Source organism: Schistocerca cancellata, chromosome 8 (assembly GCF_023864275.1).
Source record: "Schistocerca cancellata isolate TAMUIC-IGC-003103 chromosome 8, iqSchCanc2.1, whole genome shotgun sequence".
Classification (NCBI taxonomy): domain Eukaryota; kingdom Metazoa; phylum Arthropoda; class Insecta; order Orthoptera; family Acrididae; genus Schistocerca; species Schistocerca cancellata.
Window position 1 is genome coordinate 327,211,288 of NC_064633.1, and position 18,204 is coordinate 327,229,491.

The 18,204-nt window shown below is 42.3% G+C and overlaps 1 protein-coding gene across 1 annotated transcript in view; it reads right to left on the bottom strand.

Moving 5' to 3' along the window:
• Window positions 1-182: 182 nt before the first annotated feature.
• Window positions 183-18,204, bottom strand: part of LOC126095544 (myrosinase 1-like) — a 182,795-nt gene continuing 164,773 nt past the window's right edge. Inside the window, exon 11 of the mRNA XM_049910323.1 lies at window positions 183-3,752. Within this exon, the coding sequence (XP_049766280.1) occupies window positions 3,596-3,752 (157 nt within the window). The 3' untranslated portion in view covers window positions 183-3,595. The remainder of the gene's footprint in view (window positions 3,753-18,204) is intronic.

Consider the following 18,204-nt stretch of genomic DNA (forward strand, 5'->3'; position numbering starts at 1 on the left):
GTGTTAAACTGAAACTATACCTTAAATTATATTACATTAGTAACTGAAGTTTTTGAGCCAGCGAGGGGCAGATGGCCCTGCCTGACCGGGTGAATCCTCATACAGGGGATGGTGGGTTGTGAGGAGCCGGGGTAGTGGACCTGAATGCCTGTTGAGGTGTGTAGGACTTTTACCGTTGATGGGTCACTACCAACAGGCAAGGGGACAGACTGGAGAAGATGAATGTGGGTTAAGTTGTCATTGGGAGAGCTGGCTCGTTCATAGAAGACACACACATTATCTGGCTGCATAGCAAAAAAAACACTTTAGAGCTACAAATAAAATCTGTGTTGACATTAACTACCACTTCCCTATACGGGTTGACAGAATCTCCACATGAGTCGTACGCAGCGGCATGACGCGTTCCGAGGCTGGCCCCTGATACGTCACTAAATCCTAACAGGGGAGAGGCGAGGGGGCTGCCTGTAGGAGGGGGAGTCATCAGATGCATCACTCTGTAGGGGACTGTCACACACACCTGTAAAACTGTCCTGTTGAGTACAGCTAGTCGGTGTGTTTGATCACTGCATCGAACTATTGCCAACACAAGGTGGGTAATTGGAAAACCATGCCAAAGCATCCGTTGGAAAACCTAGTTGGCATGTGTGCAGTGTAGTGGGCAGCAAGTGATCCATTGTGTACAGCTCGACGGTACAAGAGTTCGTTGTAGCACTCATGAACAAAATTCAGGGTCACCAGTATTGGTTTAGTGTTGTAGGATTGCCGGATCCAATGATGCACACTACCATATGTAATGAACACTATTTTATTACTTGGAAGCACACATATATGGTTATATACGTTCTTGATTCACGGTGCATGTGTGTACTGTTTTGTGCACAGCCTTAGACTGCTTGCAAAGAGTTTGCCAAAACAAAGATATTACATGTGAGTTGGTCAATAGGTGCCACAAGTGTATATCAGAGATGCTGAGTCGCAGATAGGCACAACAAAAAAACTATCAAGTAAGCAAGCTTTCAGCCAAAAAGGCCTTCATCAGAATTGGACAAAATACACACACATACACACACACACTCACAGGTGAGAGTCGTGTGTGTGCGCTCTGTAATTCTGATTAAGTCCTTTTTGTCTGAACGCTTACTTGCTTGACAGTCTTTTTGTTGTGCCCATCTATGGCTCAGCACCTATAGACATAAACCTTTTTACAAAACCCATACAGCATTATTCCATTCACCTGCATTGGAGGCTGTTTCACAGGAGCTACTTTCCCTTTACATGATTTATATTCCAATCCAGCATGACAAAGCCTTTTCCTCTTAATATCTTGCAAAGTACTGATGTTCATTTCCCTTTTCTGCAAATTATTTGCATGTTTCAAACCACTTGCACTAAGCATCACCTTGTTAAACTCCCCAATTCTAGTAACATGCATCATTGCATGAATCTCCTCGCTGTTTAGTGCTGCCCTCAGATGAGAAACAGGCCAACTATTACAGCAGGCGGTGCAGACTGTTGTATACAACATTATTCCACACAAATCTACAAAATGTCAAAATGTGCCATACAGCATTATTAGTGTGCATGCTTCATTTTCTGAAACACTGAGTAGGCAACATAAAACTATATATTGGCTTGTTTTCAGTGGGTCACTTTTTTGTTTTTGTGTGTGTGTGTGTGTGTGTGTGTGTGTGTGTGTAATGTAATATTTTCAACATGATACTTTACGTTTCATTCTGGTTACCAATTCTCACAATTAGGATAATTGATAAACTGTTTGTTTGTATTATTATTATTATTGTTATTATTATTATAACCACTGCTGCTGACACATATTATGTAAGGGAAAGAGTGTCACAATCCTTTTCCCAATTCCAGGCTATGTTTTCACATTTATGCAGTGTGATATTGAGAGTGCTTGATAGAAGCTGCAAGTCTAAGAATCAGTATCCTAAGACTTCTACTTTTATAGCATGCTGGCAGCATGAAATTCATTTCCACCAAAGAAGCTAGCACTAACTACTCTTGGCATAATTAAATAATGTAAACAATTTTTGAAAAGGTTTCTTATGTAATAATGAATCTACTGTTCCCATGCCTTTATGTTTGGATGTACTATTTCCTTTTTCATTACCACTGTGAAGACAGTATTCAGGTGAAGTATGAGAAGAAATATTCTTCACAGTTGGCTGCATATATAAATAACTGCAGTGTGTTGAAATTTTACCCTTAATTTCTTATTGTTTACTACTCTTCCACCAGTATGCTGCGGGGTGAGGTGTAGTTAAGGGTTGACTCCACCAAACTAAATGTGAACTAAGGGCATCTTTTATCTATCTGAAAATTATGAGGCTGGTTGTCAACACATGAAAGCAAGTAGTTTAATATGAACATCAGCCCATAATTTACAGAAAGATATTCATCATTCACTTATTGGCAGTGTATATCTGTAGATGTCATGTACTATTATTACTTCCTCTTTATGGAATTCTAGCATTTCTGTCTCCATCCTGTCGATATTTGTTCTGTGTAGTAAGTGTAAGAAAAGTTACTGATAAGTAAACCTCAGTAAGGTTAGTGTTTTTTTTCTTTTTTCTTTTAATGTTTAAATTCATTAGATGTATGTAAATAAAAGTAGTAGATTCACTGTTAAGGAGTTTAATGTTCTTGAGCTTGTCACTGTGTTGTAGCTAACAAAACTGTAAATTACTCTGTTATACCCTGTTTACCAGATGAGATTGTTATATGGGATGCATTAATTTTTAACTGTATAACATTAAAAACAGACATGGATGTTGGCTGTGACTAATGTTTCATTATATTGTCAGATATCTAGTTCTTGTTCTGTGTGGCTGAACTTTATTATAAATGTTCAGAACTATGAAACTTACTGGGAAAGGGAAAATGTGAAAAAATGTGGCATGTTGGATGTTGTTATTACTCAGGTTTGTTTGTTTGTTTGTGTGTGTTTGTTTGTGTGTGCATAAAGCAGGGGTAGTCAACTTCTGTGATTTTTACTAGTAAAGTTTTCTAAACGCCCACTGGTTGCACAAAGCAGAGGTGCAGTAAGATTGTATGGAAACCTAATGAAAATGTTTTTAAAACCCCTACCATCTACTGCCCACCTTGAAAGCTGGAATGCCTGCTAGTGGGCGGTAGGGACCAGGTTGACTGCCACTGGTATAAAGTTTATACTGAAGTGTAGATAAAGATATGAGACTGATCATTAGTATAAAAACTTCATTTTAAAATGTGCAGTATTGTACTCCTATTATATTATATCTGTAGTGCTACATTATGTTGTGAAAGTCTAAAGAACTCTGTCTAGTATCAGTCTTGTGGATCGTTATATGGCTGTTTATATTTGTGTAACCTACATAATATATGATTGTGTTACATGTTGAATACAAAATTTGTTGTATTGTGCTCCTAAAGGTCTGACACCATATCTGTGTAATTCTTTTATATTTGACTGGATGTATTTCTCAACTCATTATAGTAAAACGTTGTGCTCTCACTTTCACATCTGTAGAGATGTAAAAGAATATCACAGTTTATTTTTTTGATGAAGTGATCATATAGCCACAATACTACTTCTTTAACCCAAACTTTTGCCTATGCTTTCAGCAGTCATGTTCAGCCATTGTGGCAGACGCTTGTGCTTAATGATTGTGGCAATCACTCGTGCAGATTGCTTAGGACGCCGCTTCCTGTCCGAGTGCTTGAAGTCCACCGAGTAGAGGCCAAACTTGATCCTGTAAATGAGCATACATTTTTGTCAGTGTAAAGATCCTAATTACTTACAAGCTGAATACTACAATCTATTAAAGAGTCCCCGAGACTATCTCCTCTTAGTTATTTGTGAAAGAAACCTTGTGTGTTACTGTGACAGTAATGGCATAGCAATATGAGAGTGTTGTTGCAGTAGTTGAAGCAGCTACATGGTATTTATTGCAGGTTAATTTCACCAGAAATAATAGTCAAGTTTGAAATGGTATGATAAAAGACAGGAATGGTTGGAACAGGTTATGCAGTTTTGAATTTAATCAGTTGTGAGTATCGTGTTGCACATTGGGCAGATGGTTTACCCAAATAGCACATGTAGCACATGCTATGCACCCCACACAGTCATGACCCTGCAACCAAAATGCACTGTTTTTAGAGGTAGAAATAGTCGATGATGAAATCTTCTCAGGTTGTCATCCAAGTCAGAGCGTAGTTCTGCAGCAACATTTCGACAAGTTTCGTACTTGTCATGTGCAGACAAAGATGATGAGTAGGAAACTTATCAAAAGGACACCCTGACTCGGCTGATAGTCTAAGAACACTTTATCATCAAAACTCACCAGGAAAGCCTGCATTCCCATGTAAAAATAGTCATCTCTAATTTTGAATTAAAAGTAATAATACTGTCTGGGAATAACATTGCAGGAAAAGACAGATTGCTATTTACCATGAAGAAGACATATCAAGTTGCAGACAGGCATGAGTAAAAGAGACTCTCATATAGCGCGTGCACGCCCACACACACACACACACACACACACACACACACACACACACACACACGCGCGCGCGCGCGACCACAAACTCCTGCTTCCATCGAACGTGATGTTTCATTCCAGCCCGAGATGCAGGAGTTTGCAGTTGTGTGCACATGAGGTGTGCTTTGTCTGTCTCTGTGTGTGTGTGTGTGTGTGTGTGTGTGTGTGTGTGTGTGTGTGTGTGTGTGCGCGTGTGTCCGTGTGTGTGCTGATGAAGGCTGTGGCCAAAAGCTATACGTGAGTGTCTTTTAATCATGCTTGTCTGCAAATTGACATGTCGTCTTTACAGTAAGTAGCAATCTGTCTTTTCCTACACTGTTGATATTCCTACCTGATGTTTCCATTGTTTGACTGTCTGGTGTTATCTATTCATGATTGTGAGTGTTTTTGGATGTTTGAATAACATGTGTCATTATTCTTAAAACATATTTTAAATATTACAAATGGGCACAAATTGTTATTTACATTTTCTGTTACACTCTTTTCTGCTGTGCATTTATACACACTTGCACCACAATATAGTTGTCAGATATTATCAACGTAAAAGGTTCTGGAGGCCAGAGTTACAATAACGTTAGTAACATGTGGTAAATATAATGAATTTCAGGCCATTAACAAAGAAAACTGTCAGTATACTAAACACATACTCTGGCTTGCACATTCTTTGGACTTGGTAGAAATGAATAGTCTAACACTGTTCAAATGCTGTACACTATCTTTTGTTTGTTGTTGTTTATGGTTGAATTTTATATATTTTTCTTCTTCCAGCCATTGATGGGGACTTCATGCACCCAACTGTCAAAATACAAATATTTCCTTCCTCTACACAAAAGATTCTCCTATCCTAGGTGGAGCATCTTCAGTTTTCAAGAAATTACACTGTATCATATGAAGGTTTTGAAAGATTAAGTGCTGAAAAGGAGTTTACCACCAAAGCTTTGTCACAGTGCCACACTGCTGACTGTTGTAAGAGCACATAGAGTACAAGGTGCTACCCAAAAGTTCCTGAACTTTGAATGACCCACAATTACAAATGGTAGTACAAGCAAACACCACTAGATTTCGTGTGTCAGTATGCCAAGTGTGTTCTATCTAAGCGGACCTATTTATTGCTGATAAGTAGGTTTCCTGTGTGAAATTTGCTCATGTTTGCAAATTTGCAATGACCCATGTGAGAGAATTGTGTTTCTGTATGGAGTTCTGTTTTAAATTTAGTAATACACATGCAGAAACACACAAAACTGTAGTGCGAGCATTTGGTAATGATGCTTTGTGCCAGACACAAACATATGACTGGTTTAAATGTTTTAAAAATGGTAAGACATCTGTTGATGTTGACAATGATGATGATGGTCATGATGAACATTCAGGACAATCATCTATTAGTATTACAGCAGAAAATATCAGTGCTGTTCGGAATGCGATTGTGAAAGACTGTAAGCAGACGGTGCATGACATCTGGTGATGTTCTAAGGCTGCTAAGGAAGGATATGAGAAGGAAACATCCCGAGAAGTGGCCAAGAATAACTAAGTCCTTTGCCACACAATGCAAGGCCACATACATCTTTCATCATGCAGCAGTTTCTGGAAGGGGAAAGGAAAGAAGAAGAAGAAGAAATTATCCTGACCCACTGTATTCACCTGACTTGGCTCTGTGCAATTTCTTTCTCTTTCCCAAGATGAAAATGAAGTTGAAAGGATGAAGATTTGACATGATAGAGGGGATTCAAATCAGTGCCTGCTGTCCCTAGGGCACCACTACTTTGGAGGTATGAGGGCACATCTTGCATGATGTGATTGTGTTATGTTGGTGCATAAGTTTATAGCATTTTTTCCGTAAGTTTAAAAAACACAACAGTTAAACATAACAGAGACATTAGACTACAATAATATATTCTCCTTCACTATTTACAACAGTCTGCCAATGCTGGGATAACTTTTCAGATCCACAACTATAAAAATCATCTAGTTTTGAGGTGAAGATTGGAGCAAATTTTCATCCAGAAAATTAGTTCCTTGAAGGTTGTTCGACAAAGAGCATAAAAGACGAAAACCTGAGGGCACAAGATTATGTGAATAAGGTGGGTGCGGAATGACGTTCCAAAACCCAAATAATCTTTCTTTCTTTCTTTCTTGTCAGTCTAGCAGAATAAGGGCAGGTATTATCGTGGAATAGCATCAGTCCACGCCACCTTCCTGGTCTTTGTTCTTGGATTGTATCTGCAAGATTTTTTTTAGAAGCTGACAGTAAATGCAAGCAGTAATGGTTACACCTCTGGGGAGAAATTGGTAGTATGCTACACTGTCGCTGTTCCACCAAATGCATAACATTATCTTTTGCTGATGCCCGCTGGTCTTTATACAGGGAGTTTCTGCTTTGTTTGGGCTCAATCAATCCTTTCTTTTCCTTATATTAGCATAAAGACTCCATTTCTCATTACCAGTGATGATACAGGATAGGAATGGTCAGTGTTGTTCACAAGCTAATTGATAACAAGCAAGCAGAGATGCACATATGGCCGCCCATTGATTTTTGTGATTTCAGCTTAGAGGATGTGGTACCCATTTACCAGAGTTTTGAATCTTCCTCACTGCATTAAAATGTCGTACAATGTTGGAATGATCACAGTTCTTCACTTTTGACAGTTCTTAAGTATACTAATGTGGATCATTGAGGATTAATGTGTTTAAACAATCTTCATTAAATGCCGAAAGTCTTCCTGAACCTGGAGAATCACTAGTGTCAAAACAATCCTCCTCAAAATGAGAAAACCATTTTCTTGCCATTCTCTGTCCCTTGGCATTATTCCTATTAAAGACACATATGTTTCTCTGCCTCAGCTGTTGTCACCCCTCTGTTGAACTCCAGCAGAATAATATGTTGTTAATGGTCCGATTTCTCCTGTAGGCACTTAATTTTCTAGCATCCACAGCTCCACTCACTACCTCCAAAAGACAAAATGACAATACGTAAACTCAAATAGCAAAAGCCTGAACCCTGTGCGTGTGCTTGCACTTGTTTGCGTGCCAACGCCCCCGCTCGGTAAGCCACATCATCCTTGTTTTTAGACATTATATATGAATATAAAGAGGGAAACATTACACGTGGGAAAAATATATCTAAAAACAAAGATGATGCAACCCACCAAACGAAAGCGCCGGCACACCAACACACACACAAACAAACACACACACACACACACACACACACAAAATTCAAGCCTTCGCAACCAACGGCTGCCCCACCAGGAAAAAGGGAAGGAGAGGGAAACACAAAAGGATGTGGGCCCCAAGGGAGAGGGCAAGGAGCCACTCCAATCCCGGGAGAAGAAAGACCCATCCCAGGGGGGAAAAGGACAGGTACACACTCGCACATCCATCCGCACATATACAGACACAAGCAGACATTTGTAATGGCAAAGAGTTTGGGCAGAGATGTCAGTCGAGGCGGAAGTACAGAGGCAAAGATGTTGAATGACAGGTGAGGTATGAGCGGCGGCAACTAGAAATTAACAGACATACCAACAATTAAAGGGAACAGCCATGGGTACCAGGGGGCCCCCTTGTACGCCAACCTATTTATGGGTCACTTAGAGGAAGCCTTCTTGGTTCCCCAGGCCTGTCAACCCAAAATTTAGTACAGATTTATTGATGACATCTTCATGATCTGGACTCACAGTGAAGAAGAACTCCAGAATTTCCTCTCCAACCTCAACTCCTTTGCTTCCATCAGATTCACCTGGTCCTACTCCCAATCCCATGCCACTTTCCTTGACATTGACCTCCATCTGTCCAATGGCCAGCTTCACACATCCATCCACATCAAACCCACCAACAAGCAACAGTACCTCCATTATGACAGCTGCCACCCATTCCACATCAAACGGTCCCTTCCCTACAGCGTAGGACTTCATGGCAAACGAATCTGCTCCAGTCCAGAATCCCTGAACCATTACACCAACAACCTGAAAACAGCGTTTGCATCCCGCAACTACCCTCCTGACCTGGTACAGAAGCAAATTCCCAGAGCCACGTCCTCATCCTCTCAAACCCAGAACCTCCCACAGAAGAACCCCAAAAGTGCCCCACTTGTGACAGGATACTTTCCGGGACTGGAGCAGACTCTCAATGTGGCTCTCCAGCAGGGATACGACTTCCTCAAATTCTGCCCTGAAATGAGATCCATCCTTCATGAAATCCTCCCCACTCCGCCAAGAATGTCTTTCTGCCGTCCACCTAACCTTCGTAACCTCTTAGTTCATCCCTATGAAATCCCCAAACCACCTTCCCTACCCTCTGGCTCCTACCCTTGCAACCGCCCCCGGTGTAAAACCTGTCCCATGCACCCTCCCACCACCACCTACTCCAGTCCTGTAACCCGGAAGGTGTACACGATGAAAGGCAGAGCCACGTGTGAAAGCACCCACGTGATTTACCAACTGACCTGCTACACTGTGAAGCTTTCTATGTGGGAATGACCAGCAACAAACTGTCCATTCGCATGAATGGACACAGGCAGACAGTGTTTGTTGGTAATGAGGATCACCCTGTGGCTAAACATGCCTTGGTGCACGGCCAGCACATCTTGGCACAGTGTTACACCATCCGGGTTATCTGGATACTTCCCACTAACACCAACCTGTCAGAACTCCAGAGATGGGAACTTGCCCTTCAGTATATCCTCTCTTCCCGTTACTCACCAGGCCTCAACCTCCGCTAATTTCAAGTTGCCGCCACTCATACCTCACCTGTCATTCAACAACATCTTTGTCTCTGTACTTCCGCCTCGACTGATATCTCTGCCCAAATTCTTTGCCTTTACAAATGTCTGCTTGTGTCTGTATATGTGCGGATGGATGTGTGTGTGTGTATGTGTGTGTGTGTGTGTGTGTGTGTGTGGGTGGGTGGGCGCGTGCAAAATTGTATACCTGTCCTTTTTTCCCCCTAAGGTAAGTCTTTCTGCTCCCGGGATAGGAATGACTCCTTACCCTCTCCCTTAAAACCCACATCCTTTCGTCTTTCCCTCTCCTTCCCTCTTTCCTGACGAAGCAACTGTTGGTTGTGAAAGCTTGAATTTTGTGTGTGTGTGTGTGTGTGTGTGAGATGGAAAGAGAGAGAGAGAGAGAGAGAGAGAGAGAGAGAGAGCAACCTGTGACTGTTTGTTTGTGATGCTGTAGTGTATGGTAAAGTGTCATTGTTTATGTGACTGTAGGAGGATGACTTCAATAAATTTGTATTTGGTTTGATGAATGGCATCTGTAAAAATGTAAGTTAATGCAGATGAATAGAAAATATAAGGGGCTTTAAAAAAAAAAATTGAGCCGGAGGCATAATTACAGATGCAGTATCTGTATGTTAGAAGTATTGATCCTGGCTGTTGAGACACTTGTCCCACTGTGACACAAGACAGTGAATGGCTGTCTCAGAAAATTGCCAGGGCTGCGATGTTGACCACTTCCGCGCAGCTCGACGTCGTCGTCCGAGGTGAATTGTTTGCCCCCTAAGGGCCTTTTTGAGGGGACCAAAAATGATGTAATCACAGGGAGAGAGGTCCGGACTGTATGGAGGATGGCCAAGAACCTCCCATTTGAATTTCTGCAGGAGTGCCGAGACTGAGTTGGCCTTGAGGCTTTGCATTGTCGTGGAGCAGAATGACCCCACGGGTGAGATTGCCTGGTCATTTTGATTTGATCATTTGGCGAATGGTGGTCAAGGTTTGCGAGTAATGCTGGGCATTCACTGTTGTCTGATGCTGCAGGAAGTGGATCGGAAGGGGGCCATCTTGGTCAAAGAAGAACATCAGCATAGCCTTTCCTGCACTCGTGTGGACGACGACGTCCAGCTGTACATACGGAACTGGTTAACATCGCAGCCCCGGGAATTTTATGAGACAGCCATTCACCACCTTCTGTCACAGTGGGACAAGTGTCTCGACAGCCAGGGTCAATACTTCTAACGTACAGGAACTGGTTTCCGTAATTATGCCTTCAGCTCATTTCTTTTAGAATGCCCCTTATAAAATGTGCCAAGTGTGAGTAGGATTCGTGCACTGACGGTTCTGTAGAAATTTAATTATGTATTAGATGGTTCATCCTTTTCAGGAATCAAGAATCTCAACTATTTTTGCCTGTTATCAACATTGATATTGGAAAGGTATCAGTCCCAGGGGTTCCAAAGTTTTTAGAATGTTTTAATTTCAATAATATAAATGTGATAAAGTCATGCAGGAGGCTTAATTACAAATTAACAATTTTCCCATTTTTCCCTTTACTTGTACTGTGGAACCTTGCTTCTTGCCAAATTTCATGATTCTGGTCCGAAGGGCTTAGTATGTGACAAATTGCAGCTTGAGACACCTACCTATTCCTGAGATAAAGGGTTTTTAACAAATGGATGACAAAGTGACCCTATAAGGGATCTGTTTTTACCAATTGAAGTACATAACTATGCTGCAGAACAGATTAAACACCTATGCATAAAGCTGCAAAGTGACATGAAATGTAAGGAGCAGATAAGGCCAGTTGTAGGGAAGGTGGGTGGTCAACTTCAGTTAATAGGATAATTCTAACAAATTGCAGCTCATTTCTGCATATAGTATGCTCGTGTGGTCAATTTTTTGATAACTGCTGAAGTGTAGGATCCTCACTATGTCGGATAGAACATTGAAGTAATTCAGGTGCCTGCTGTTAGATTTGTTAGCTGTAGGTTCAGTCAACACACAAGTGTTCAAGAAATGCTCCAGGAACTCAAATAGGAATCCCTGGAGGGTACGAAATGTTAATTGTTTGAGTACACTCCTGTTTTCTTGATGATTTGGCATTCACACTAATAATAATTATAAGAAAAATATCAGGTCCAAGCTTTTCAGATGGCTCCAGTATTTTTGCAGTGTTGTTAATTGAAGTATTTTCTGGAGAACTGTCAAGCTAACAATTTCATTGCTTTTGTCATGAAATCTCCTCACAGTAATAACAGCCGTCATTGACATTTCTGCCATGTTCTCAAAATAAGCAGTGTATTAAAAAGATGCTGGGACTTACCAAACGGGAAAGCACTGGTAGATAGACACAATAAAAAACACACAAATATCAAGCTTTTGCAACCCACGGTTGCTTCGTCAGGAAAGAGGGAAGGAGAGGGAAAGACGAAAGGATGTGGGTTTTAAGGGGGAGGGTAAGGAGTCATTCCAATCCCGGGAGCGGAAAGACTTACCTTAGGTGTGTGTGTGTGTGTGTGTGTGTGTGTGTGTGTATATTACACACGCACACACGGTGGTCCATTGATTGTAACCGGGCCAAATATCTCAGGAAATAAGCGTCAAACGAAAAAACTACAAAGAACGAAACTTGTCTAACTTGAAGGGGGAAACCAGATGGCGCTATGGTTGGACCGCTAGATGGCACTGCCATAGGTCAAATGGATATCAACTGCATTTTTTAAAATAGGAACCCCCATTTTTTATTACATATTCATGTAGTACATAAAGAAATACGAATGTTTTAGTTGGACCATATTTTTCGCTTTGTGATGGATGGTGCTGTAATAGTCACAAACATATGGCTCACAATTTTAGACGAACAGTTGGTAACAGGTAGGTTTTTTAAATTAAAATACAGAACGTAGGTACATTTGAACATTTTATTTCGGTTGTTCCAATGTGATACCTATACCTTTGTGAACTTTTCATTTCTGAGAAAACATGCTGTTACAGTGTGATTACCTGTAAATACCATATTAATGTAATAAATGCTCAAAATGATGTCCGTCAACCTCAATGCATTTGGCAATACATATAACGACATTCCTCTCAACAGCCAGTAGTTCGCCTTCCGTAATGTTCGCACACGCATTGACAAATCGCTGACGCATGTTGTCAGGCATTGTCAGTGGATCACGATAGCAAATATCCTTCAACTTTCCCCACAGAAAGAAATCCGGGGACGTCAGATCCAGTGAACACGCGGGCCATAGTATGGTGCTTCAATGACCAATCCACCTGTCATGAAATATGCTATTCAATACCACTTCAACCGCATGCAAGCTATGTGCCAGACATCCATCATGTTGGAAGTACATTGCCATTCTGTCATGCAGTGAAACATCTTGTAGTAACATCGGTAGGAAATCGGCATACATTGCACCATTTAGATTGCCATCGATAAAATGGGGGCCAATTATCCTTCCTCCCATAAAGCCACACCTTACATTAACTCACCATGGTCGCTGATGTTCCACTTGTCGCTGCCATCATGGATTTTCCGTTGCCCAGTAGTGCATATTATGCCGGTTTATGTTACCGCTGTTGGTGGATGACACTTCGTTGCTAAATAGAATGCATGCAAAAAATCTGTCATTGTCCCATAATTGCTCTTGTGCCCAGTGGCAGAACTGTACACGACATTCAAAGTCGTCGCCATGCAATTCCTGGTGCATAGAAATATGGTACGGGTGCAGTCGATCTTGATGTTGCATTCTCAGCACTAACTTTTTTGAGATTTCCGGTTCTTGCGCAATTTGTCTGATACTGATGTGCAGATTAGCCGTGACAGCAACTAAACCACCTACTTGGGCATCATCATTGCCGCAGGTCGTGGTTGACGTTTCACACGTGGCTGAACACTTCCTGTTACCTTAAATAATGTAACTATCCGGCGAACGGTTCAGACACTTGGATGATGTCATCCAGGATACCGAGCTGCATACATAGCACATGCCTGTTGGGCATTTTGATCGCAATAGCCATACATCAACACGATTTCAACCTTTTCTGCAGTTGGTAAACGGTCCATTTTAACACAGGTAGTGTATCATGAAGCAAATGCCATCCACATTGGCAAAATGTGATACCACGCACTTATATGTTTGTGAATATTACAGCACCATCTATCACAGAGGGGAAAAAGTGGTCCAACTAAAACAATCATATTTCTTTACATACTACAAGAATATGTAATAAAACATGGGGGTTCCTATTTAAAAAATCGCAGTTGATATCCGTTTGACCTATTGCAGCACCATCTAGCGGGCCAACTATAGCGCCACCTGGTTTCCCCTTCAAGCTAGATGAGTTTCGTTCTTTGTAGTTTTTTCGTTTGATGCTTATTTTGTGAGATATTTGGCCCAGTCACTATCAATGGACCACCCTGTATATGTATATGGTAACCATTCCTTGAATTCATCAATTAGCTGAATGCTAGAAAAACACTGGAATCATTGAAGTTCCTCAGGAAAATTTAGTATATTTGTACAAGGGGAAGGGCTCAAAGGACAGGGAGGGATGCATTTTGGCAGAGAGTGATGCCTTGAATATGTATAAAAGCCATCAGGTACCTGCGAGTTTGCTGGATAGTTTGCTAGTGGAAACAGGAAATCAAGTTAACCTTTCTCTCCCTCTGAGTTCATCACACTAACCTAATAAACTGAAGTTTATGACGTAAACATAGCTGTGAGTTAATTTTTGTCAAATTAGGTCTTGGACATATAATATTTAAGAAGAATGTTTCACATAATAGTATTGCAGCCCCCATGGTAAGAACAATTATAGAGTAAGAACAATTACAGATTATCAGCATTTAGTTTCTACGAAATGTTTAGTTTTGTCTTTTTCTTACATGTTTATGTGAAGATGTAAACAGTTACTTAATATATGTTGAGTAGTGCTTTAACTTTTTTCTTAGGCTTTGTATATTTTGTGGGCATTTGTGTCATGAATATTCTGCAGTGATAGCTAGGAACATGCATCGTATTTAATGACTGCATAGTGTAGCAGCATATTTCTTCTTATATAGTTGAGTGTAGGTAAGAATGAACAGTGACTGCACCTGTTGTGTACAGGTGCAGGGGAAACTGACCACAGTTAACAGGCTTCAGGCCACTGCCTTGGACTATGACAGCATGGAGGCACTGGCAACCCAGGTGGTGCAGCACTTTCCTACATGCCGGAGCCAGCATTTTCGCTGTCATTTGAGGGCAAAAGTGGATCAGGCCACACAACTGTCCCCTTACAGCTCAAAAACAGATCTGAGATCTTGTCTATTGCTGAGAGTACACCTGAGCCACCATAGAACACGTCATAAGTTGGAACTTGATTGATTTCCTGAAAGGTTTGGACATGTGCAGATGGTGGATGTGCTGGTCATTGGAAGCTGTAGCATCAAGTGAGTGATGAAGCCCCACAGGAAAATAACAACAGATCAGTACACTGCACAGGGTCTCATCCACTGTGTGGAGCAGGCTCTGCTGGAAGCTACTGAATTCATGGCGTGCAATGAATTGATGAAGACTGACAGCTGTGCACATAGGGTGGAAGATGAACTAAGATGTTGCAACAGTGCTCGCAGAACTGGTTGTTGTCCTCTGGTTTAGAAGTGAGTAAAAGGCATACACTAGATGCTCAGAAGATTCTGTGAGAATATTACTTGTAGATTTCTTGACCTCTGCTATCAAGTTGACTATTATAGGACACCTTCCCCCCTGTAATAGATCTGGAGATTTGGAAGGCCACCAGCGATGAAGTTCATCTTCTGCTCCTCCTCTTCCAGTCCAATGTCACCTTCTCATTAGTTATGTGATCTAAGCATCTAATCTTCCGCATTCTTCTGTAGCACCACATTTCGAAAGCTTGTATTCTCTTCTTGTCCAAACTATTTATCATCCATGTTTCACTTCCATATATGGCTACACTCCATACAAATACTTTCAGAAAAGATTTCCTGACACTTAAATCCATACTCGATGTTAAAAAATTTGTCTTCTTCAGAAACACTTTCCTTGCCATTGCCAGTCTACATTTTATATCCTGTCTACTTCGACCATCAACAGTTATTTTGCTTCCCAAATAGAAAAACTCCTCTACTACTTTAAGCGTCTCATTTCCTAATCTAATTCCCTCAGTATCACCCGACTTAATTTGACTAGATTCCATTATCCTCGTTTTGCTTTTGTTGATGTTCTTCTTGTATCCTCCTTTCAAGACACTGTCCATTCCGTTCAACTGCTCTTCCAAGTCCTTTGCTGTCTCTGACAGAATTACAATGTCATCGGCAAACCTCGAAGTTTTTATTTCTTCTCCATGAATTTTAATACCTACTCCAAATTTCTCTTTTGTTTCCTTTACTGCTTGCTCAATATACAGATTGAATAGCATTGGGGAGAGGCTACAACCCTGTCTTACTCCTTTCCCAACCACTGCTTCCCTTTCATGCCCCTCGACTCTTGTAACTGCCATCTCGTTTCTGTACAAATTGTAAATAGCCTTTCACTCCCTGTATTTTACCCCTGCCACATTCAGAATTTGAAAGAGAGTATTCCAGTCAACATTGTCAAAAGCTTTCTCTAAGTCTACAAATGCTAGAAACGTAGGTTTGCCTTTCCTTAATCCTCCTCCTAAGATAAGTCGTAAGGTCAGTATTGCCTCACGTGTTCCAATATTTCTACAGAACCCAAACTGATGTTCCCCAAGGTCGGCTTCTACCAGTTTTTCCATTCGTCTGTAAAGAATTCGCGTTAGTATTTTGCAGCTGTGACTTTTTAAACTGATACTTTGGTAATTTTCACATCTGTCAACACCTGCTTTCTTTGGGATTGGAATTATTGAAGTCTGAGGGTATTTTGCCTGTCTAATACATCTTGCTCACCAGATGGTAGAGTTTTGTCAGGACTGGCTCTCCCAAGGCCGTCAGTAGTTCCAATGGAATGTTGTCTACTCCCGGGGCCTTGTTTCGACTCAGGTCTTTCAGTGCTCTGTCAAACTCTTCACGCAGTATACTAACTCCTATTTCATCTTCATCTACAGCCTGTTCCATGTCCATTATATTGTCCTTAAATCCATCGTCCTTGTATGGACCCTCTACATGCTCCTTCCGCCTTTCTGCTTTCCCTTCTTTGCTTAGAACTGGGTTTCCATCTGAGCTCTTGATATTCATACAAGTGGTTCTCTTTTCTCCAAATGTCTCTTTAATTTTCGTGTAGGCAGTATCTACACTCCTGGAAATTGAAATAAGAACACCGTGAATTCATTGTCCCAGGAAGGGGAAACTTTATTGACACATTCCTGGGGTCAGATACATCACATGATCACACTGACAGAACCACAGGCACATAGACACAGGCAACAGAGCATGCACAATGTCGGCACTAGTACAGTGTATATCCACCTTTCGCAGCAATGCAGGCTGCTATTCTCCCATGGAGACGATCGTAGAGATGCTGGATGTAGTCCTGTGGAACGGCTTGCCATGCCATTTCCACCTGGCGCCTCAGTTGGACCAGTGTTCGTGCTGGACGTGCAGACCGCGTGAGACGACGCTTCATCCAGTCCCAAACATGCTCAATGGGGGACAGATCCGGAGATCTTGCTGGCCAGGGTAGTTGACTTACACCTTCTAATTTGACAAAAATTAACTCACAGCTATGTTTACGTCATAAACTTCAGTTTATTAGGTTAGTGTGATGAACTCAGAGGGAGAGAAAGGTTAACTTGATTTCCTGTTTCCACTAGCAAACTATCCAGCAAACTCGCAGGTACCTGATGGCTTTTATACATATTCAAGGCATCACTCTCTGCCAAAATGCATCCCTCCCTGTCCTTTGAGCCCTTCCCCTTGTACAAATATACTACATTTTCCTGAGGAACTTCAATGATTCCAGTGCATTGTCCTGTTGGAACAGCAAGTTCTAGGAATGGTAGAACGATGGGTTCGATGACGGTTTGGATGTTCCGTGCACTATTCAGTGTCCCCTCGACGATCACCAGTGGTGTACGGCCAGTGTAGGAGATCGCTCCCCACACCATGATGCCGGGTGTTGGCCCTGTGTGCCTCGGTCGTATGCAGTCCTGATTGTGGCGCTCACCTACACGGCGCCAAACACGCATACGACCATCATTGGCACCAAGGCAGAAGCGACTCTCATCGCTGAAGATGACACGTCTCCATTCGTCCCTCCATTCACGCCTGTCGCGACACCACTGGAGGCGGGCTACACGATGTTGGGGCGTGAGCGGAAGACGGCCTAACGGTGTGCGGGACCGTAGCCCAGCTTCATGGAGACGGTTGCGAATGGTCCTCGCCGATACCCCAGGAGCAACAGTGTCCCTAATTTGCTGGGAAGTGGCGGTGCGGTCCCCTACGGCACTGCGTAGGATCCTACGGTCTTGGCGTGCATCCATGCGTCGCTGCGGTCCGGTCCCAGGTCGACGGGCACGTGCACCTTCCGCCGACCACTGGCGACAACATCGATATACTGTGGAGACCTCACGCCCCACGTGTTGAGCAATTCGGCGGTACGTCCACCCGGCCTCCCGCATGCCCACTATATGCCCTCGCTCAAAGTCCGTCAACTGCACATACGGTTCACGTCCACGCTGTCGCGGCATGCTACCAATGTTAAAGACTGCGATGGAGCTCCGTATGCCACGGCAAACTGGTAGACACTGACGGCTGCGGTGCACAAATGCTGCGCAGCTAGCGCCATTCGATGGCCAACACCGCGGTTCCTGGTGTGTCTGCTGTGCTGTGCGTGTGATCATTGCTTGTACAGCCCTCTCCCAGTGTCCGGAGCAAGTATGGTGGGTCTGACACACCGGTGTCAATGTGTTCTTTTTTCCATTTCCAGGAGTGTATCTTACCCCTAGTGAGATACGCCTCTACATCCTTACATTTGA